General features: G+C 48.9%; 1 protein-coding gene across 1 annotated transcript in view; it reads left to right on the top strand.

Annotated features, from left to right (window-relative positions):
• The window catches only part of dip2a (disco-interacting protein 2 homolog A), a 299,931-nt gene that overhangs the window by 182,803 nt on the left and 92,891 nt on the right, over positions 1-24,237 (top strand). The window contains exons 12-16 of the mRNA XM_065019803.1: positions 835-937; positions 13,082-13,146; positions 15,235-15,328; positions 20,439-20,558; positions 21,879-21,993. Of these exons, the coding sequence (XP_064875875.1) occupies positions 835-937; positions 13,082-13,146; positions 15,235-15,328; positions 20,439-20,558; positions 21,879-21,993 (497 nt within the window). The remainder of the gene's footprint in view (positions 1-834; positions 938-13,081; positions 13,147-15,234; positions 15,329-20,438; positions 20,559-21,878; positions 21,994-24,237) is intronic.

The raw sequence follows: 24,237 nt of genomic DNA on the forward strand, positions 1-24,237 counted from the left end.
TCTGGAGAGAGTTTGCTGCACTGAAAGTAAAGGGGCTGAATAATTTTGCACGCCCAATTTTTCAGTTTTTGATTTGTTAAAAAAGTTTGAAATATCCAATAAATGTCGTTCCACTTCATGATTGTGTCCCACTTGTTGTTGATTCCTCACAAAAAAATACAGTTTTATATCTTTATGTTTGAAGCCTGAAATGTGGCAAAAGGTGGCAAAGTTCAAGGGGGCCGAATACTTTGGCAAGGCACTGTAAGTATGTATTATGTAGTTAAACTAAAACTCAGCAAAAACGTGCCTTTTTCTTTTTTTTTTACCCCGTTTTCTCCCCAATTTCGCGGTGTCCACGAAATTGTTTAGTAGCTACTATCTTGTCTCATCGCTACAACTCCCGTACGGGCTCGGGAGAGACGAATGTTGAAAGTAATTTGTCCTCCGATACACAACCCAACCAAGCCGCACTGCTTCTTAACACAGCGTGCATCCAACCCGGAAGCCAGCCACACCAATGTGTCGGAGGACCCAGAGTCTTTGACTTAACAGAAAACATTTGACCTCTGTCATTGCCAACAAAGGGTATATAACAAAGTATTGAGATAAACTTTTGTTTTTGACCAAATACTTATTTTCCACCATAATTTGCAAATAAATTAATTAAAAATCCTACAATGTGATTTTCTGGATTTTTTTTTCTCATTTTGTCTGTCATAGTTGAAGTGTACCTATGATGAAAATTACAGGCCTCTCTCATCTTTTTAAGTGGGAGAACTTGCACAATTGGTGGCTGACTAAATACTTTTTTGCCCCACTGTAAATCTAACTGTATAGTGTTGTTTTCTGCAGTACAAGACCAGTAAGGAGGGGAGCACAATGGGTATAACTGTCTCTCATCCAGCCATGCTAGCCCACTGTCACGCCCTCACACAGGCCTGTGGATACACTGAGGGTGAGTCTCTGTGTTACAAGGTCTAGGTCAGTCCCCCGTTGAGGAGGAATGCAAGACTGCCTCTCCCCCCAGGCTTTTTGCTGTTCTCCTACCTCTCTCCTTTCTCTTCCCACCTCCCTCCCTCCCTCCCGCTCTCTCCTCTCCTCCCTCCCTCCTCTCCTCCCTCCCTCCTCTCTTCCTTTTCTCCTTAATTCCTCTCCTCCCTCTCTCTCATCTCCTCCCTGCTCTCTCTCCTCCCTCCTCTCTCTCCTCCCTCTGCCTCTCCTCCCTCCTCTCTCTCCTCCCTCTGCCTCTCCTCCCTCCTCTATCTTCTCCTCTCTCCTCTCCTCCCTCTATATCTCCTCCCCCTCTGGCTCTCCTCTCCTCCCTCCTCTATATCTCCTCCCCCTCATTCTCTCCTCTCCTCCCTCCTCTATATCCTCCCCCTCACTCTCTCCTCCTTCCTCTATCTTCTCCTATCTCCTCCCCCTCTGTCTTCTCTCCTCCCCCTCTTTATCTCCTCCCCTTTCTCTCTCTTCTTGCTTCTCTATATCTCCTCCTGTCTTCCTCATCGATCTCCCCCTCTCTCCTCGCTCCTCCATATATCTGCTTCCTCCTCTCTCCTCCCTCTGTATCGCCTCTCCTCCCTCAGCCATATTGCCTCTCCTCCCTCAGCTGTATCGCCTCTCCTCCCTCAGCTGTATCGCCTCCCCTCCCTCTGTATTGCTTCCCCTCCCTCTGTATCGCCTCTCCTCCCTCAGCTGTATCGCCTCTCCTCCCTCAGCTGTATCGTCTCTCCTCCCTCAGCTGTATCTCCTCCCTTCTCTCTCCTCTCCTTCCTCCGTCCCTCCCTCTGTTGTCCCCCCCACTCTCTCCTCCCTCCCTCCTGTCTCTCCTCACCTCATTCCCGCTATCTCTTTTCCCTTCCTTTGTCTCACCTCCCTCTCTCCTCCCCTCTCCCTCTCCTCCCTCTAGCCATCCCTCCCTTCCCTCTCTCTCCTCTGCTCCCTCTCTCCTTTCCTCCCCTCCTATCTCCTTTCCTCTCCTCTCCCTCTCTCTCTTCCCATCCCTCTTCTCTCCTCTATCATCAAATCAAATGTATTTGTAAAGCCCTTCTTACATCAGCTGATGTCTCAAAGTGCTGTACAGAAACCCAGCCTAAAACTCCAAACAGCAAGCAATGCAGGTGTAGAAGCACCTTCTCTCCTCTCCTCCCTCCTTCCCTCTCTCCTTCCGTCTCTCCTCTCCTCCTTCCGTCTCTCCTCTCCTCCCTCGTCTATCCTCTCCTCCCTCGTCTCGTCTCTCCTCCCTCGTCTCGTCTCTCCTCCCTCGTCTCTCCCCTCCCCTCTCGTCTCTCCTCTCCTCCCTCGTCTCTCCTCTCCTCCTTCCGTCTCTCCTCTCCTCCCTCGTCTCTCCTCTCCTCCCTCGTCTCTCCCCTCCCCTCTCGTCTCTCCTCTCCTCCCTCGTCTCTCCCCTCCCCTCTCGTCTCTCCTCTCCTCCCTCGTCTCTCCTCCTTCCGTCTCTCCTCTCCTCCTTCCGTCTCTCCTCTCCTCCCTCGTCTCATCTCTCCTCCCTCGTCTCTCCTCTCCCCTCTCGTCTCTCCTCCCCTCTCGTCTCTCCTCCCCTCTCGTCTCTCCTCTCCTCCCTCGTCTCTCCCCTCTCGTCTCTCCTCTCCTCCCTCGTCTCTCCTCTCCTCCTTCCGTCTCTCCTCTCCTCCCTCGTCTCGTCTCTCCTCCCTCGTCTCGTCTCTCCTCCCTCGTCTCTCCCCTCCCCTCTCGTCTCTCCTCTCCTCCCTCGTCTCTCCCCTCCCCTCTCGTCTCTCCTCTCCTCCCTCGTCTCTCCTCTCCTCCTTCCGTCTCTCCTCTCCTCCCTCGTCTCTCCTCTCCTCCCTCGTCTCTCCTCGTCTCTCCTCTCCTCCCTCGTCTATCCTCTCCTCCCTCGTCTCTCCTCTCCTCCCTCGTCTCCCTCTCTCCTCCCTCCCTCTGTCCCTCTCCTCCATCCTCCCCTCCCGTTATCTCTCCTCCGCTCCCGTTGTCTCTCCTCATCAGTCTCGTCCCCTCCCGTTGTCTCTCCTCATCAGTCTCGTCCCCTCCCGTTGTCTCTCCTCATCAGTCTCGTCCCCTCCCGTTGTCTCTCCTCATCAGTCTCGTCCCCTCCCGTTGTCTCTCCTCTCTCTCCTCATCAGTCTCGTCCCCTCCCTCTGTCTCTCGGCTCCTCTCCTCCCGCTATCTCTCCTCTCATCCCTCCCCTCCTCCCTCCCGCTATCTCTCCCCTCCTCCCTCCCGCTATCTCTCATCCCTCCCCTCCTCCCTCCCGCTATCTCTCTTCTGCTCCTTCCCTCTCTCTGCTCTCCTCCCTCCCTCTCTCTCCTCTCCTCCCTCCCTCTCTCTCCTCTCCTCCCTCTCTCTCTCCTCTCCTCCCTCCCTCCCTCTCTCTCCTCTCCTCCCTCTCTCTCCTCTCCTCCCTCTCTCTCCTCTCCTCCCTCTCTCTCCTCTCCTCCCTCCCTCTCCTCTCCTCCCTCTCTCTCCTCTCCTCCCTCCCTCTCTCTCCTCTCCTCCCTCTCACGTTCTCTCCTGTCTTTCCTCTCTTCTCCCTCCCTCTCTCTCCTCTCCTCCCTCCCTCTCTCTCCTCTCCTCCCTCCCTCTCTCTCCTCTCCTCCCTCTCTCTCCTCTCCTCCCTCTCTCTCCTCTCCTCCCTCAATTACCTCGACTAACCGGTGCCCCCTGTATATAGCCTCCACATTGACTCTGTACCGGTACCCCCTGTATATAGCCTCCACATTGACTCTGTACCGGTACCCCCTGTATAGCCTCCACATTGACTCTGTACCGGTACCCCCTGTATATAGCCTCCACATTGACTCTGTACCGGTACCCCCTGTATATAGCCTCCACATTGACTCTGTACCGGTACCCCCTGTATATAGCCTCCACATTGACTCTGTACCGGTACCCCCTGTATATAGCCTCCACATTGTACCGGTACCCCCTGTATATAGCCTCCACATTGACTCTGTACCGGTACTCCCTGTATATAGCCTCCACATTGACTCTGTACCGGTACTCCCTGTATATAGCCTCCACATTGACTCTGTACCGGTACCCCCTGTATATAGCCTCCACATTGACTCTGTACCGGTACTCCCTGTATATAGCCTCCACATTGACTCTGTACCGGTACTCCCTGTATATAGCCTCCACATTGACTCTGTACCGGTACCCCCTGTATATAGCCTCCACATTGACTCTGTACCGGTACCCCCTGTATATAGCCTCCACATTGACTCTGTACCGGTACCCCCTGTATATAGCCTCCACATTGACTCTGTACCGGTACCCCTGTATATAGCCTCCACATTGACTCTGTACCGGTACTCCCTGTATATAGCCTCCACATTGACTCTGTACCGGTACTCCCTGTATATAGCCTCCACATTGACTCTGTACCGGTGCCCCTTGTATATAGCCTCCACATTGACTCTGTACCGGTGCCCCCTGTATATAGCCTCCACATTGACTCTGTACCGGTACCCCCTGTATATAGCCTCCATATTGACTCTGTACTGGTACCCCCTGTATATAGTCTCCACATTGACTCTGTACCGGTACCCCCTGTATATAGCCTCCACATTGACTCTGTACCGGTACCCCCTGTATATAGCCTCCACATTGACTCTGTACCGGTACCCCCTGTATATAGCCTCCACATTGACTCTGTACCGGTACCCCTGTATATAGCCTCCACATTGACTCTGTACCGGTACCCCCTGTATATAGCCTCCACATTGACTCTGTACCGGTACCCCCTGTATATAGCCTCCACATTGACTCTGTACCGGTACCCCCTGTATATAGCCTCCACATTGACTATGTACCGGTACCCCCTGTATATAGCCTCCACATTGACTCTGTACCGGTACCCCTGTATATAGCCTCCACATTGACTCTGTACCGGTACTCCCTGTATATAGCCTCCACATTGACTCTGTACCGGTACCCCCTGTATATAGCCTCCACATTGACTCTGTACCGGTACCCCCTGTATATAGCCTCCACATTGACTCTGTACCGGTACCCCCTGTATATAGCCTCCACATTGACTCTGTACCGGTACCCCCTGTATATAGTCTCCACATTGACTCTGTACCGGTACCCCCTGTATATAGCCTCCACATTGACTCTGTACCGGTACCCCCTGTATATAGCCTCCACATTGACTCTGTACCGGTGCCCCCTGTATATAGTCTCCACATTGACTCTCTACCGGTACCCCCTGTATATAGCCTCCACATTGACTCTGTACCGGTACCCCCCTGTATATAGCCTCCACATTGACTCTGTACCGGTACCCCCTGTATATAGCCTCCACATTGACTCTGTACCGGTACCCCCTATATATAGCCTCCACATTGACTCTGTACCGGTACCCCCTGTATATAGCCTCCACATTGACTCTGTACCGTAATACCCTGTATATAGCCTCCACATTGACTCTGTACCGTAATACCCTGTATATAGCCTCCACATTGACTCTGTACCGTAATATCCTGTATATAGCCTCCACATTGACTCTGTACCGTAATATCCTGTATATAGCCTCCACATTGACTCTGTACCGTAACACCCTGTATATAGTCTCCACATTGACTCTGTACCGTAATATCCTGTATATAGCCTCCACATTGACTCTGTACCGTAATATCCTGTATATAGCCTCCACATTGACTCTGTACCGTAATATCCTGTATATAGCCTCCACATTGACTCTGTACCGGTACCCCCTGTATATAGCCTCCACATTGACTCTGTACCGTAATACCCTGTATATAGCCTCCACATTGACTCTGTACCGTAACACCCTGTATATAGCCTCCACATTGACTCTGTACCGTAATACCCTGTATATAGCCTCCACATTGACTCTGTACCGTAATACCCTGTATATAGCCTCCACATTGACTCTGTACCGTAACACCCTGTATATAGCCTCCACATTGACTCTGTACCGTAACACCCTGTATATAGCCTCCACATTGACTCTGTACCGGTACCCCCTGTATATAGCCTCCACATTGACTCTGTACCGTAATATCCTGTATATAGCCTCCACATTGACTCTGTACCGTAATATCCTGTATATAGCCTCCACATTGACTCTGTACCGTAATATCCTGTATATAGCCTCCACATTGACTCTGTACCGTAACACCCTGTATATAGTCTCCACATTGACTCTGTACCGTAATATCCTGTATATAGCCTCCACATTGACTCTGTACCGTAATATCCTGTATATAGCCTCCACATTGACTCTGTACCGGTACCCCCTGTATATAGCCTCCACATTGACTCTGTACCGTAATACCCTGTATATAGCCTCCACATTGACTCTGTACCGTAACACCCTGTATATAGCCTCCACATTGACTCTGTACCGTAATACCCTGTATATAGCCTCCACATTGACTCTGTACCGTAATACCCTGTATATAGCCTCCACATTGACTCTGTACCGTAACACCCTGTATATAGCCTCCACATTGACTCTGTACTGTAATACCCTGTATATAGCCTCCACATTGACTCTGTACCGTAACACCCTGTATATAGCCTCCACATTGACTCTGTACCGTAATACCCTGTATATAGCCTCCACATTGACTCTGTACCGTAATACCCTGTATATAGCCTCCACATTGACTCTGTACCGTAATACCCTGTATATAGTCTCCACATTGACTCTGTACCGTAATACCCTGTATATAGCCTCCACATTGACTCTGTACCGTAATACCCTGTATATAGCCTCCACATTGACTCTGTACCGTAATACCCTGTATATAGCCTCCACATTGACTCTGTACCGTAATACCCTGTATATAGTCTCCACATTGACTCTGTACCGTAATACCCTGTATATAGCCTCCACATTGACTCTGTACCGTAATACCCTGTATATAGTCTCCACATTGACTCTGTACCGTAATACCCTGTATATAGCCTCCACATTGACTCTGTATCGTAACACCCTGTATATAGCCTCCACATTGACTCTGTACCGTAACACCCTGTATATAGCCTCCACATTGACTCTGTACCGGTACCCCCTGTATATAGCCTCCACATTGACTCTGTACCGTAATATCCTGTATATAGCCTCCACATTGACTCTGTACCGTAATATCCTGTATATAGCCTCCACATTGACTCTGTACCGTAATACCCTGTATATAGCCTCCACATTGACTCTGTACCGTAATACCCTGTATATAGCCTCCACATTGACTCTGTACCGTAATACCCTGTATATAGCCTCCACATTGACTCTGTACCGTAATACCCTGTATATAGCCTCCACATTGACTCTGTACCGTAAAACCCTGTATATAGCCTCCACATTGACTCTGTACCGTAACACCCTGTATATAGCCTCCACATTGACTCTGTACCGTAACACCCTGTATATAGCCTCCACATTGACTCTGTACCGTAATACCCTGTATATAGCCTCCACATTGACTCTGTACCGTAATACCCTGTATATAGCCTCCACATTGACTCTGTACCGTAACACCCTGTATATAGCCTCCACATTGACTCTGTACCGTAATACCCTGTATATAGCCTCCACATTGACTCTGTACCGTAATACCCTGTATATAGCCTCCACATTGACTCTGTACCGTAATACCCTGTATATAGCCTCCACATTGACTCTGTACCGTAACACCCTGTATATAGCCTCCACATTGACTCTGTACCGGTACCCCCTGTATATAGCCTCCACATTGACTCTGTACCGTAATATCCTGTATATAGCCTCCACATTGACTCTGTACCGTAATACCCTGTATATAGCCTCCACATTGACTCTGTACCGTAATACCCTGTATATAGCCTCCACATTGACTCTGTACCGTAATACCCTGTATATAGCCTCCACATTGACTCTGTACCGTAATACCCTGTATATAGCCTCCACATTGACTCTGTACCGTAATACCCTGTATATAGCCTCCACATTGACTCTGTACCGTAATACCCTGTATATAGCCTCCACATTGACTCTGTACCGTAATACCCTGTATATAGCCTCCACATTGACTCTGTACCGTAATACCCTGTATATAGCCTCCACATTGACTCTGTACCGTAATACCCTGTATATAGCCTCCACATTGACTCTGTACCGTAATACCCTGTATATAGCCTCCACATTGACTCTGTACCGTAATACCCTGTATATAGCCTCCACATTGACTCTGTACCGTAATACCCTGTATATAGTCTCCACATTGACTCTGTACCGTAACATCCTTGGCTGTAAGTCAGCAGTTCACTGTATGATTGTCCTCGGCACATGGGACAGATTTTGATTTGATCTGGATTTCAAGTCTGTGAAAATACCCTTTTTTTTTGTTACAAATGTAACTACAGCCATGCATACTGCACATTCACTAATAATTCTAAGTTATTGGAGCAGGCATTAGGTGAAAGAACATGAACACAGGTCTCATCAGCAACCTCGCAAGCCCACGTGCTAGTGAGTAGCCAGCTAATCTTTATATTTCAAGTTTAGGCAGCTTGGATCTATTTGCTAGCTAACAAGGTATAACAGTTGAATTGTTATGAACACTCTTCTGTCTCCAACTGTTTGAAAAGCCTGTCCACTTTGTTCAGATGTTGACAATCAAGTGGCCTACCTTATTTCTCAGAATGAGAACGAGTTGCCAGTTCCTTATATAATTGTGTTTTATGCTTATTGCACATTTATAAAACAGACTAGACAGCTAGTGTATTGGTCTTTACGTGGTGCCCTAATGCCACGAGCAAATATTTGACCGTTCAATTTCAACAATGTTCATTGATCCTCTCGTTTTAGTAGTGCACAATGCGAGGAGTTGAGACATAAAAAGGGAATCATTAGAAGTTAACTTCTCCTCTACACTAAAGTGTGTTTCAGTGTCCATATGACCCATTCTGTTAGACCAAACCTCAAATGCAAATACCGAATTGAAACCACTTGTCAGAGAGGAAGATGTGAACGCTCAATTTTGATGGTGTGAGACACGGGGAGGGGCTTGGTGTGAGAGAAGGGGGAGGGGCTTGGTGTGAGAGAAGGGGAGGGGCTTGGTGTGAGAGAAGGGGGAGGGGCTTGGTGTGAGAGACGGGGAGGTGCTTGGTGTGAGGCAGGGGGCTTGGTGTGAGAGACAGGGAGGGGCTTGGTGTGTGAGGCAGGTGGAGGGGCTTGGTGTGAGGCAGGGGGGGAGCTTGTGTGAGAGACAGGGGAGGGGCTTGGTGTGAGAGACAGGGGAGGGGCTTGGTGTGAGAGACAGGGGAGGGGCTTGGTGAGAGAGACAGGGGGAGGGGCTTGGTGTGAGAGACAGGGGAGGGGCTTGGTGTGAGAGACAGGGGAGGGGCTTGGTGTGAGAGACAGGGGAGGGGCTTGGTGTGAGAGGCAGGTGGAGGGCTTGGTGTGAGGCAGGGGGGGCTTGGTGTGAGAGACAGGGGAGGGGCTTGGTGTGAGAGACAGGGGAGGGGCTTGGTGTGAGAGGCAGGTGGAGGTGCTTGGTGTGAGGCAGGGGGCTTGGTGTGAGAGACAGGGGAGGGGCTTGGTGTGTGAGGCAGGTGGAGGGGCTTGGTGTGAGGCAGGGGGGCTTGGTGTGAGGCAGGGGGAGGGGCTCCGTCCATCTGTCCATCCTACCTTCCCTCCGTCCATCCTCTCTTCCCTCCGTCCATCCTCCCTTCCCTCCGTCCATCCTCCCTTCCCTCCGTCCATCCTCCCTTCCCTCCGTCCATCCTCCCTTCCCTCCGTCCATCCTCCCTTCCCTCCGTCCATCCTCCCTTCCCTCCGTCCATCCTCTCTTCCCTCCGTCCATCCTCCCTTACCTCCGTCCATCCTCCCTTACCTCCGTCCATCCTCCCTTACCTCCGTCCATCCTCCCTTACCTCCGTCCATCCTCCCTTCCCTCCGTCCATCCTCTTCCCTCCGTCCATCCTCTCTTCCCTCCGTCCATCCTCTCTTCCCTCCGTCCATCCTCTCTTCCCTCCGTCCATCCTCCCTTCCCTCCGTCCATCCTCTTCCCTCCGTCCATCCTCCCTTCCCTCCGTCCATCCTCTTCCCTCCGTCCATCCTCCCTTCCCTCCGTCCATCCTCCCTTCCCTCCGTCCATCCTCTCTTCCCTCCGTCCATCCTCTCTTCCCTCCGTCCATCCTCTCTTCCCTCCGTCCATCCTCTCTTCCCTCCGTCCATCCTCCCTTCCCTCCGTCCATCCTCTTCCCTCCGTCCATCCTCTTCCCTCCGTCCATCCTCTTACCTCCGTCCATCCTCCCTTCCCTCCGTCCATCCTCTTCCCTCCGTCCATCCTCTCTTCCCTCCGTCCATCCTCTCTTCCCTCCGTCCATCCTCTCTTCCCTCCGTCCATCCTCTTCCCTCCGTCCATCCTCCCTTCCCTCCGTCCATCCTCTTCCCTCCGTCCATCCTCCCTTCCCTCCGTCCATCCTCCCTTCCCTCCGTCCATCCTCTCTTCCCTCCGTCCATCCTCCCTTCCCTCTGTCCATCCTCCCTTACCTCCGTCCATCCTCCCTTACCTCCGTCCATCCTCCCTTCCCTCCGTCCATCCTCTTCCCTCCGTCCATCCTCCCTTCCCTCCGTCCATCCTCTTCCCTCCGTCCATCCTCCCTTCCCTCCGTCCATCCTCTTCCCTCCGTCCATCCTCCCTTCCCTCCGTCCATCCTCCCTTCCCTCCGTCCATCCTCCCTTCCCTCCGTCCATCCTCCCTTCCCTCCGTCCATCCTCTCTTCCCTCCGTCCATCCTCTCTTCCCTCCGTCCATCCTCCCTTCCCTCCCTCCGTCCATCCTCTCTTCCCTCCGTCCATCCTCCCTTCCCTCCGACCATCCTCCCTTCCCTCCGTCCATCCTCCCTTCCCTCCGTCCATCCTCCCTTCCCTCCGTCCATCCTCCCTTCCCTCCGTCCATCCTCTCTTCCCTCCGTCCATCCTCTCTTCCCTCCGTCCATCCTCCCTTCCCTCCGTCCATCCTCTTCCCTCCGTCCATCCTCCCTTCCCTCCGTCCATCCTCTCTTCCCTCCGTCCATCCTCTCTTCCCTCCGTCCATCCTCCCTTCCCTCCGTCCATCCTCTTCCCTCCGTCCATCTGTCTCCCTCCCCCTCTCTACCTATCCTCTCCTCCATCGTCTCTTTGTCCCAGTTCCACCCTGGATAGATAACTCTGTCTCTCCGTATCAGAATACTCCCGAGACTGTTGAGATGTCGACATCCTACGAGTTCCATCCCAACTTTGCTATTTTGGAACAACCGCCTCGGTTCAGTCTTATGCAGCAAAATTTTAAATAGTGTTTTTTACGTTGGATAAAAGTAGAGACTCGGAAATGGTATATCATACAGTACACTGCAGTTGAGGAACACTGGGAAAGTCATTGTGCTTTGAAAGTTGATAAACCTGTAACCCCACTTTTGAGAAAATGGCCCTTGAATGTTTTGGTACCTACTGGAGAGCTCTTCTTTGTCTACACCCATTCAGCATCGTTCACACCCGCTCAAGCCTTAGCCCCACCCATCTCTTTAAGGAGTGACATGTGAGAACCAGTCGCTATATCAAATAAAACCTCAGTTTATTTCTCACATGCACAGGACAGAAGGTGTAAACGGTACAGTGAAGTGGTTACTTGCGTAGTAGTAGTATCAAAAACAAAAATATTATCATTATTAGGTGGTGCTTTGTGAAGGAAATGCTAGAACCACCCCCCAGCGGGTGGGTCGCTATTGTCTAGACATGTTGATGAAATACAGTAGATGGCAAATACAATCCCTCCATCAGTGCTCAGACTGTCCGCAATAGGCTGAGAGAGGCTGGACTGAGGGCTTGTAGGCCTGATGTAAGGCAGGTCCTCACCAGACATCACCGGCAACAACGTCATCTATGGGCACAAACCCACCGTCGCTGGACCAGACAGGACTGGCAAACAGTGCTCGGAATTGTCAGTGTTTTGCCATGGTCAGCGAAGAGCCCTGATCTCAATCCCATTGAGCACGTCTGTGACCTGTTGGATCGGAGGGTGAGGGCTAGGGCCATTCCCCCCAGAAATGTCCAGGAACTTGCAAGGGGCCTTGGTGGAAGAGTGGGGTAACATCTCAAGCAATAACTGGCAAACCTGGTGCAGTCCATGGGGAGGAGATACACTGCATTACTTAATGCAGCTGGTGGCCACACCAGATACTGACTTACTTTTGATTTTGACAAAATTACGAACTTATATCTGAAAATGTAGCTTGACTCTTACCCGTATATCTGAATGAACTCTTCACAACAGACTGGATCAATTTAACTCTGTTTTGTTTGTAGCTACAGCTTGTTTGGCCAGCGTTGTCAAGTCACTCTGGTTCACACTGACCGTGGCGTGTGCAGAAAGAAGACCATCACTTGTTCCAACTGATCTGTTGATAGCGCCCGCTAAATTCAGGGCATCAATGTTATTGAGAAAAGTACCAAAACCTTTGTAGTTCTCGATGGCTAATGTTATATCTTTCAAAAGTGGTGTGGTACAAAGAACTGTCAAGACTTACTGAACAGCTCACGTTATAGACAGAAGCATGCTACATGGTAGACCAATCCAAACTCATCTCCCGGCATGTCCAGCCCATCCATTATCTCAGCCAATCATGGCTAGCGGGAAGGTTCCTGTCTTTTTCTGTGGCTAAACCAACCAGGCTTGTAAATATCACAATTGTATTTGTATTTATGGATGGAAGGCAAGTTTGTTATTGAGGTACATTACAGTTCCACATCGGTGTAGTTCCACATCGGTGCAGTTCCACATCGGTGCAGTTCCACATCGGTGCAGTTCCACATCGGTGCAGTTCCACATCGGTGCAGTTCCACATCGGTGCAGTTCCACATCGGTGTAGTTCCACATCGGTGTAGTTCCACAATTAAAAGTTCACATGTTCCAGAAGGCATTTCTTCCAAAAAAAAATACATTTTGATGAAAATGTAATTCAGAACCAAATCAAGGTCACACTGTAGTTCTCTATTCAGGAGGGGATTTAGTATTTCATATCATTCAGGCTTTATGTGGCCAGTGAGAAAGGGAAACCGATAAGTTTTAATATTGTATTTAATATGTGACTAATTGTTTCTGTTTCAGCTGAGACCATTTGCAACGTCCTGGACTTCAAGAGAGATGCCGGCTTGTGGCACGGGGTTCTCACCGTGAGTTGCTCTTCATACGCTCATTATACATAGTGGTGTGAACTACTTCAGTAAAAACACTAATGTACTACTTAAGTAGTGTTTTGGGCTATCTGTACTTTACTATACTAAATATATTTGTACATTCCCAAAGAAAATAATGTACTTTTTACTCGATACATTTTCCATGACACCCTAAAGTACTCGTTACATTTTGAATGCTTAGCAGGATGGGAAAATTGTCAAATTCACACACTTATCAAGAGAACATCCCTTGTCATCCCTACTGCCTCTGATCTGGTGGACTCACTAAACAGAGAACATCCCTTGTCATCCCTACTGCCTCTGATCTGGTGGACTCACTAAACAGAGAACATCCCTTGTCATCCCTACTGCCTCTGATCTGGAGGACTCACTAAACAGAGAACATCCCTTGTCATCCCTACTGCCTCTGATCTGGTGGACTCACTAAACAGAGAACATCCCTTGTCATCCCTACTGCCTCTGATCTGGAGGACTCACTAAACAGAGAACATCCCTGGTCATCTCTACTGCCTCTGATCTGGAGGACTCACTAAACAGAAAACATCCCTTGTCATCCCTACTGCCTCTGATCTGGAGGACTCACTAAACAGAGAACATCCCTTGTCATCCCTACTGCCTCTGATCTGGTGGACTCACTAAACACATTATTCATTTGTAAAGGTGCCTAAGGTTCAGAGTACCCCTGGCTATCCGTACATTTTAAAAACAGGATAATGGTGCCTAAGGTTTAGAGTACCCCTGGCTATCCGTACATTTTAAAAACAGGATAATGGTGCCTAAGGTTTAGAGTACCCCTGGCTGTCCGTACAGGATAATGGTGCCGTCTGGTTTAGAGTACCCCTGGCTATCCGTACATTTTAAAAACAGGATAATGGTGCCGTCTGGTTTAGAGTACCCCTGGCTATCCGTACATTTTAAAAACAGGATAATGGTGCCTAAGGTTTAGAGTACCCCTGGCTATCCGTACATTTTAAAAACAGGATAATGGTGCCTAAGGTTTAGAGTACCCCTGGCTGTCCGTACAGGATAATGGTGCCTAAGGTTTAGAGTACCCCTGGCTGTCCGTACATTTTAAAAACAGGATAATGGTGCCATCTGGTTTAGAGTACCCCTGGCTATCCCTACAGGATAATGGTGCCTAAGGTTTAGAGTACCCCTGGCTATCCCTACAGGATAATGGTGCCTAAGGTTTAGAGTACCCCTGGCTATCCCTACAGGATAATGGTGCCGTCTGGTTTGGAGTACCCCTGGCTATCCCTACAGGATAATGGTGCCTAAGGTTTAGAGTACCCCTGGCTATCCCTACAGGATAATGGTGTCGTCTGGTTTAGAGTACCCCTGGCTATCCCTACAGGATAATGGTGCCTAAGGTTTAGAGTACCCCTGGCTATCCCTACAGGATAATGGTGCCTAAGGTTTAGAGTACCCCTGGCTATCCCTACAGGATAATGGTGCCATCTGGTTTGGAGTACCCCTGGCTATCCCTACAGGATAATGGTGCCGTCTGGTTTAGAGTACCCCTGGCTATCCCTACAGGATAATGGTGCCGTCTGGTTTAGAGTACCCCTGGCTATCCGTACATTATAAAAACAGGATAATGGTGCCGTCTGGTTTGCGTAATAGAACAAATTTTAAATGATTTATACTCATACATTTACTTTTGATCCTTAAGTATATTTAAAACCAAATACTTTTAGACTTTTACTCAAGTAGTAATTTAGTGGGTGACTTTTACTCAAGTAGTAATTTAGTGGGTGACTTTTACTCAAGTAGTAATTTAGTGGGTGACTCACTTTTACTTGTCATTTTCTATTAAGTTATCTTTACTTTTACTCAAGTATGACTGTTGGGTACTTTTTCAACCACTACACATAGACTACACACCACACGCACACACGCACATACGTACATGAAATGCTAGCAGGTACTTTTCAGACTAAACTGTGTGACATGACTTGCGTTGTCAGTGTTCTCCTGACATGGTGTGTCATGGACACTGCAGAGACCAACCCCGGTAAATACTGTCCCTGTGTTCACCATGTTGTTGTTTCTGCTGCCTGGCAGAGTGTGATGACCAGGATGCACGTGATCAGCATCCCTTACTCCCTGATGAAGGTCAACCCTCTCTCCTGGATTCAGAAGGTCCACACTTACAAAGGTGAGGAGGGGTCCAGGTTCACACTTACAAAGGTGAGGAGGGGTCCAGGTCCACACATACCTAGATGAGGAACGGTCCAGGTCCACACTTACCTAGATGAGAAGGGGTCCAGGTTCACACTTACCTAGATGAGGAGGAGTCCAGGTTCACACTTACAAAGGTGAGGAGGGGCCCAGGTCCACACTTACAAAGGTGAGGAGGGGTCCAGGTCCACACTTACAAAGGTGAGGAGGGGTCCAGGTTCACACTTACAAAGGTGAGGAGGGGTCCAGGTTCACACTTACAAAGGTGAGGAGGGGTCCAGGTTCACACTTACCTAGATGAGGAGGGGTCCAGGTTCACACTTACCTAGATGAGGAGGGGTCCAGGTCCACACTTACCTAGGTGAGGAGGGGTCAGGTTCACACTTACCTAGGTGAGGAGGGGTCCAGGTTCACACTTACCTAGGTGAGGAGGGGTCCAGGTCCACACTTACCTAGATGAGGAGGGGTCCAGGTTCACACTTACCTAGATGAGGGGGGGTCCAGGTTCACACTTACCTAGATGAGGGGGGGTCCAGGTTCACACTTACCTAGATGAGGGGGGGTCCAGGTTCACACTTACCTAGATGAGGAGGGGTCCAGGTTCACACTTACAAAGGTGAGGAGGGGTCCAGGTCCACACTTACAAAGGTGAGGAGGGGTCCAGGTTCACACTTACAAAGGTGAGGAGGGGTCCAGGTTCACACTTACAAAGGTGAGGAGGGGTCCAGGTTCACACTTACCTAGATGAGGAGGGGTCCAGGTCCACACTTACCTAGATGAGGAGGGGTCCAGGTTCACACTTACCTAGGTGAGGAGGGGTCCAGGTTCACACTTACCTAGGTGAGGAGGGGTCCAGGTTCACACTTACCTAGGTGAGGAGGGGTCCAGGTTCACACTTACCTAGATGAGGAGGGGTCCAGGTTCACACTTACCTAGATGAGGAGGAGTCCAGGTTCACACTTACAAAGGTGAGGAGGGGTCCAGGTTCACACTTACCTAGATGAGGCGGGGTCCAGGTTCACACTTACCTAGATGAGGAGGGGTCCAGGTTCACACTTACAAAGGTGAGGAGGGGTCCAGGTCCACACTTACCTAGGTGAGGAGGGGTCAGGTTCACACTTACCTATGTGAGGAGGGGTCCAGGTTCACACTTACCTAGATGAGGAGGGGTCCAGGTTCACACTTACAAAGGTGAGGAGGGGTCCAGGTCCACACTTACCTAGGTGAGGAGGGGTCAGGTTCACACTTACCTATGTGAGGAGGGGTCCAGGTTCACACTTACCTAGATGAGGAGGAGTCCAGGTTCACACTTACAAAGGTGAGGAGGGGCCCAGGTCCACACTTACAAAGGTGAGGAGGGGTCCAGGTCCACACTTACAAAGGTGAGGAGGGGTCCAGGTTCACACTTACAAAGGTGAGGAGGGGTCCAGGTCCACACTTACAAAGGTGAGGAGGGGTCCAGGTTCACACTTACCTAGGTGAGGAGGGGTCCAGGTTCACACTTACCTAGATGAGGAGGGGTCCAGGTTCACACTTACCTAGATGAGGAGGGGTCCAGGTCCACACTTACCTAGGTGAGGAGGGGTCAGGTTCACACTTACCTAGGTGAGGAGGGGTCCAGGTTCACACTTACCTAGGTGAGGAGGGGTCCAGGTCCACACTTACCTAGATGAGGAGGGGTCCAGGTCCACACTTACCTAGATGAGGAGGGGTCCAGGTTCACACTTACCTAGATGAGGGGGGGTCCAGGTTCACACTTACCTAGGTGAGGAGGGGTCCAGGTTCACACTTACAAAGGTGAGGAGGGGTCCAGGTTCACACTTACAAAGGTGAGGAGGGGTCCAGGTTCACACTTACCTAGATGAGGAGGGGTCCAGGTCCACACTTACCTAGATGAGGAGGGGTCCAGGTTCACACTTACCTAGGTGAGGAGGGGTCCAGGTTCACACTTACCTAGGTGAGGAGGGGTCCAGGTTCACACTTACCTAGATGAGGAGGGGTCCAGGTTCACACTTACCTAGATGAGGAGGAGTCCAGGTTCACACTTACAAAGGTGAGGAGGGGTCCAGGTTCACACTTACCTAGATGAGGCGGGGTCCAGGTTCACACTTACCTAGATGAGGAGGGGTCCAGGTTCACACTTACAAAGGTGAGGAGGGGTCCAGGTCCACACTTACCTAGGTGAGGAGGGGTCAGGTTCACACTTACCTATGTGAGGAGGGGTCCAGGTTCACACTTACCTAGATGAGGAGGGGTCCAGGTTCACACTTACAAAGGTGAGGAGGGGTCCAGGTCCACACTTACCTAGGTGAGGAGGGGTCAGGTTCACACTTACCTATGTGAGGAGGGGTCCAGGTTCACACTTACAAAGGTGAGGAGGGGTCCAGGTTCACACTTACAAAGGTGAGGAGGGGCCCAGGTCCACACTTACAAAGGTGAGGAGGGGTCCAGGTCCACACTTACAAAGGTGAGGAGGGGTCCAGGTTCACACTTACAAAGGTGAGGAGGGGTCCAGGTCCACACTTACAAAGGTGAGGAGGGGTCCAGGTTCACACTTACAAAGGTGAGGAGGGGCCCAGGTTCACACTTACCTAGGTGAGGAGGGGTCCAGGTTCACACTTACCTAGATGAGGAGGGGTCCAGGTTCACACTTACAAAGGTGAGGAGGGGTCCAGGTTCACACTTACCTAGATGAGGAGGAGTCCAGGTTCACACTTACAAAGGTGAGGAGGGGTCCAGGTTCACACTTACCTAGATGAGGCGGGGTCCAGGTTCACACTTACCTAGATGAGGCGGGGTCCAGGTTCACACTTACCTAGATGAGGAGGGGTCCAGGTTCACACTTACAAAGGTGAGGAGGGGTCCAGGTCCACACTTACCTAGGTGAGGAGGGGTCAGGTTCACACTTACCTATGTGAGGAGGGGTCCAGGTTCACACTTACCTAGATGAGGAGGGGTCCAGGTTCACACTTACAAAGGTGAGGAGGGGTCCAGGTCCACACTTACCTAGGTGAGGAGGGGTCAGGTTCACACTTACCTATGTGAGGAGGGGTCCAGGTTCACACTTACCTAGATGAGGAGGAGTCCAGGTTCACACTTACAAAGGTGAGGAGGGGCCCAGGTCCACACTTACAAAGGTGAGGAGGGGTCCAGGTCCACACTTACAAAGGTGAGGAGGGGTCCAGGTTCACACTTACAAAGGTGAGGAGGGGTCCAGGTCCACACTTACAAAGGTGAGGAGGGGTCCAGGTTCACACTTACAAAGGTGAGGAGGGGCCCAGGTTCACACTTACCTAGGTGAGGAGGGGTCCAGGTTCACACTTACCTAGATGAGGAGGGGTCCAGGTTCACACTTACAAAGGTGAGGAGGGGTCCAGGTTCACACTTACCTAGATGAGGAGGGGTCCAGGTCCACACTTACCTAGGTGAGGAGGGGTCAGGTTCACACTTACCTAGATGAGGGGTCCAGGTTCACACTTACAAAGGTGAGGAGGGGTCCAGGTCCACACTTACCTAGGTGAGGAGGGGTCAGGTTCACACTTACCTAGGTGAGGAGGGGTCCAGGTTCACACTTACCTAGGTGAGGAGGGGTCCAGGTCCACACTTACCTAGATGAGGAGGGGTCCAGGTTCACACTTACCTAGATGAGGGGGGGTCCAGGTTCACACTTACCTAGAGGAGGGGTCCAGGTTCACACTTACCTAGATGAGGGGGGGTCCAGGTTCACACTTACCTAGAGGAGGGGTCCAGGTTCACACTTACCTAGAGGAGGGGTCCAGGTTCACACTTACCTAGATGAGGGGGGGTCCAGGTTCACACTTACCTAGAGGAGGGGTCCAGGTTCACACTTACCTAGATGAGGAGGGGTCCAGGTCCACACTTACCTAGAGGAGGGGTCCAGGTTCACACTTACCTAGATGAGGAGGGGTCCAGGTCCACACTTACCTAGAGGAGGGGTCCAGGTTCACACTTACCTAGATGAGGAGGGGTCCAGGTCCACACTTACCTAGATGAGGAGGGGTCCAGGTTCACACTTACCTAGGTGAGGAGGGGTCCAGGTTCACACTTACAAAGGTGAGGAGGGGTCCAGGTCCACACTTACCTAGGTGAGGAGGGGTCCAGGTCCACACTTACAAAGGTGAGGAGGGGTCCAGGTCCACACTTACCTAGATGAGAAGGGGTCCAGGTTCACACTTACCTAGATGAGGAGGGGTCCAGGTTCACACTTACCTAGATGAGGAGGGGTCCAGGTTCACACTTACAAAGGTGAGGGGTCCAGGTTCACACTTACAAAGGTGAGGAGGGGTCCAGGTCCACACTTACCTAGATGAGGAGGGGTCCAGGTTCACACTTACCTAGATGAGGAGGGGTCCAGGTTCACACTTACAAAGGTGAGGGGTCCAGGTTCACACTTACAAAGGTGAGGAGGGGTCAGGTTCACACTTACAAAGGTGAGGAGGGGTCCAGGTCCACACTTACCTAGGTGAGAAGGGGTCCAGGTTCACACTTACCTAGATGAGGAGGGGTCCAGGTCCACACTTACCTAGATGAGGAGGGGTCCAGGTTCACACTTACCTAGATGAGGAGGGGTCCAGGTCCACACTTACCTAGGTGAGGAGGGGTCCAGGTTCACACTTACCTAGATGAGGAGGGGTCCAGGTTCACACTTACCTAGATGAGGAGGGGTCCAGGTTCACACTTACCTAGATGAGGAGGGGTCCAGGTTCACACTTACCTAGATGAGGAGGGGTCCAGGTCCACACTTACCTAGATGAGGAGGAGTCCAGGTTCTGGTCAGTGTGTGTGTGTGTGTGTGTGTGTGTGTGCTGTCTGTGTGTGTGTGTGTCTGTGTCTGTGTCTGTGTCTGTGTGTGTGTGTCTGTGTGTCTGTGTGTGTGTGTCTGTGTGTGTGTGTCTGTGTCTGTGTGTGTGTGTGTGTGTTTTGGATGTGTGTGTGATGTGTTTAGACAGTGTCTGTCTTCTAAGTCACTATGGGTGAGTGAGTCTTCTCTTATTGTCTATCCTGCTGTGATTGGCTGAGCGCTGTGTGAGGCTGGCTGTGATTGGTTAAACACTGTGTCTCTGTAGCACGCGTAGCTGTGGTGAAGTCCAGAGATATGCACTGGTCCCTGTTGGCCCAGAGAGACCAGAGAGACATCAGCCTGAGCTCTCTGAGGATGCTCATTGTAACTGATGGAGCTAACCCCTGTAAGTCTAAACACTATTACATATACTGTACACAACACATACTGATGGAGCTAACCCCTGTTAGTCTATAAACACTACAACATATTACATATACTGTACACAGTACTGTACACAACACATACTGATGGAGCTAACCCCTGTTAGTCTATAAACACTACAACATATTACATATACTGTACACAGTACTGTACACAACACATACTGATGGAGCTAACCCCTGTAAGTCTAAACACTATTACATATACTGTACACAACACATACTGATGGAGCTAACCCCTGTTAGTCTAAACACTATTACATATACTGTACACAACACATACTGATGGAGCTAACCCCTGTTAGTCTAAACACTATTACATATACTGTACACAACACATACTGATGGAGCTAACCCCTGTTAGTCTATAAACACTACAACATATTACATATACTGTACACAGTACTGTACACAACACATACTGATGGAGCTAACCCCTGTTAGTCTATAAACACTACAACATATTACATATACTGTACACAGTACTGTACACAACACATACTGATGGAGCTAACCCCTGTTAGTCTAAACACTATTACATATACTGTACACAACACATACTGCCAATACGTACTCTCCTGCCAGTACACACTATACTGCCAGTAAATACTATACTTTGGGGCAGCAGGGTAGCCTAGTGGTTAGAGCGTTGGACTAGTAACCGAAAGGTTGCAAGTTCAAACCCCCGAGCTGACAAGGTACAAATCTGTCATTCTACCCCTGAACAGGCAGTTAACCCGCTGTTCCTAGGCCGTCATTGAAAATAAGAATTTGTTCTTAACTGACTTGCCTGGTTAAATAAAGGTAAAATAAAAAATGTACTATACTGCCAGTACTATACTATACTGCCAGTACACACTGCCAGTACTATACTATACTGCCAGTACATACTATACTGCCAGTACTATACTATACTGCCAGTACTATACTATACTGCCAGTACACACTGCCAGTACATATTATACTGCAAGTACACACTGCCAGTACATACTATACTGCCAGTACACACTGCCAGTACTATACTATACTGCCAGTACATACTATACTGCCAGTACTATACTATACTACCAGTACACACTGCCAGTACATACTATACTATACTACCAGTACACACTGCCAGTACATACTATACAATCAGTACATACTGCCAGTACACACTGGTACTGAGCTCTGTAAGTCTTGACACTATAACGTACTGTATCACAAAGACTCCTACTTGAGCAAAACCTCTTAGTTTGCACACCTCAGGACTGATCTGATATTTTGTGTTTGTCTGTGAGCAGGGTCGATATCCTCGTGTGACGCCTTCCTGAACGTGTTCCAGGCACGTGGGCTAAGTCCTGAAGTGATCTGTCCATGTGCCTGCTCTGCTGAGGGCATGACGGTCGCCATCCGAAGGTAGAACAGCACTACTACACCGAGCTATATTAAAACCTGTTACATCACACTACAACACCGAGCTATATTAAAACCTGTTACATCACACTACTACATCGAGCTATATTAAAACCTGTTACATCACACTACAACACCGAGCTATATTAAAACCTGTTACATCACACTACTACACCGAGCTATATTAAAACCTGTTACATCACACTACAACACCGAGCTATATTAAAACCTGTTACATCACACTACTACACCGAGCTATATTAAAACCTGTTACATCACTACTACACTGAGCTATATTAAAACCTGTTACATCACACTACTACACCGAGCTATATTAAAACCTGTTACATCACACTACTACACCGAGCTATATTAAAACCTGTTACATCACACTACTACACCGAGCTATATTAAAACCTGTTACATCACACTACAACACCGAGCTATATTAAAACCTGTTACATCACACTACTACACCGAGCTATATTAAAACCTGTTACATCACACTACACCGAGCTATATTAAAACCTGTTACATCACTACTACACTGAGCTATATTAAAACCTGTTACATCACACTACTACACCGAGCTATATTAAAACCTGTTACATCACACTACACCGAGCTATATTAAAACCTGTTACATCACACTACACCGAGCTATATTAAAACATGTTACATCACACTACTACACCGAGCTATATTAAAACCTGTTACATCACACTACAACACCGAGCTATATTAACCTGTTACATCACACTACAACACCGAGCTATATTAAAACCTGTTACATCACACTACAACACCGAGCTATATTAAAACCTGTTACATCACACTACAACACCGAGCTATATTAACCTGTTACATCACACTACAACACCGAGCTATATTAAAACCTGTTACATCACACTACAACACCGAGCTATATTAAAACCTGTTACATCACTACTACACTGAGCTATATTAAAACCTGTTACATCACACTACTACACCGAGCTATATTAAAACCTGTTACATCACACTACACCGAGCTATATTAAAACCTGTTACATCACACTACAACACCGAGCTATATTAAAACCTGTTACATCACACTACAACACCGAGCTATATTAAAACCTGTTACATCACACTACAACACCGAGCTATATTAAAACCTGTTACATCACACTACAACACCGAGCTATATTAAAACCTGTTACATCACACTACTACACCGAGCTATATTAAAACCTGTTACATCACACTACTACACCGAGCTATATTAAAACCTGTTACATCACTACTACACAGAGCTATATTAAAACCTGTTACATCACACTACAACACCGAGCTATATTAAAACCTGTTACATCACACTACTACACCGAGCTATATTAAAACCTGTTACATCACACTACAACACCGAGCTATATTAAAACCTGTTACATCACTACTACACTGAGCTATATTAAAACCTGTTACATCACACTACTACACCGAGCTATATTAACCTGTTACATCACACTACAACACCGAGCTATATTAAAACCTGTTACATCACACTACAACACCGAGCTATATTAAAACCTGTTACATCACACTACAACACCGAGCTATATTAAAACCTGTTACATCACACTACACCGAGCTATATTAAAACCTGTTACATCACACTACACTGAGCTATATTAAAACCTGTTACATCACTACTACACCGAGCTATATTAAAACCTGTTACATCACACTACAACACTGAGCTATATTAAAACCTGTTACATCACACTACTACACCGAGCTATATTAAAACCTGTTACATCACACTACAACACCGAGCTATATTAAAACCTGTTACATCACACTACTACACCGAGCTATATTAAAACCTGTTACATCACACTACTACACCGAGCTATATTAAAACCTGTTACATCACACTACAACACCGAGCTATATTAAAACCTGTTACATCACTACTACACCGAGCTATATTAAAACCTGTTACATCACTACTACACCGAGCTATATTAAAACCTGTTACATCACACTACAACACTGAGCTATATTAAAACCTGTTACATCACACTACTACACCGAGCTATATTAAAACCTGTTACATCACACTACTACACCGAGCTATATTAAAACCTGTTACATCACACTACTACACCGAGCTATATTAAAACCTGTTACATCACACTACAACACTGAGCTATATTAAAACCTGTTACATCACACTACTACACCGAGCTATATTAAAACCTGTTA

The sequence above is a fragment of the Oncorhynchus nerka genome, linkage group LG1, assembly GCF_034236695.1.
Source record: "Oncorhynchus nerka isolate Pitt River linkage group LG1, Oner_Uvic_2.0, whole genome shotgun sequence".
NCBI lineage: Eukaryota > Metazoa > Chordata > Actinopteri > Salmoniformes > Salmonidae > Oncorhynchus > Oncorhynchus nerka.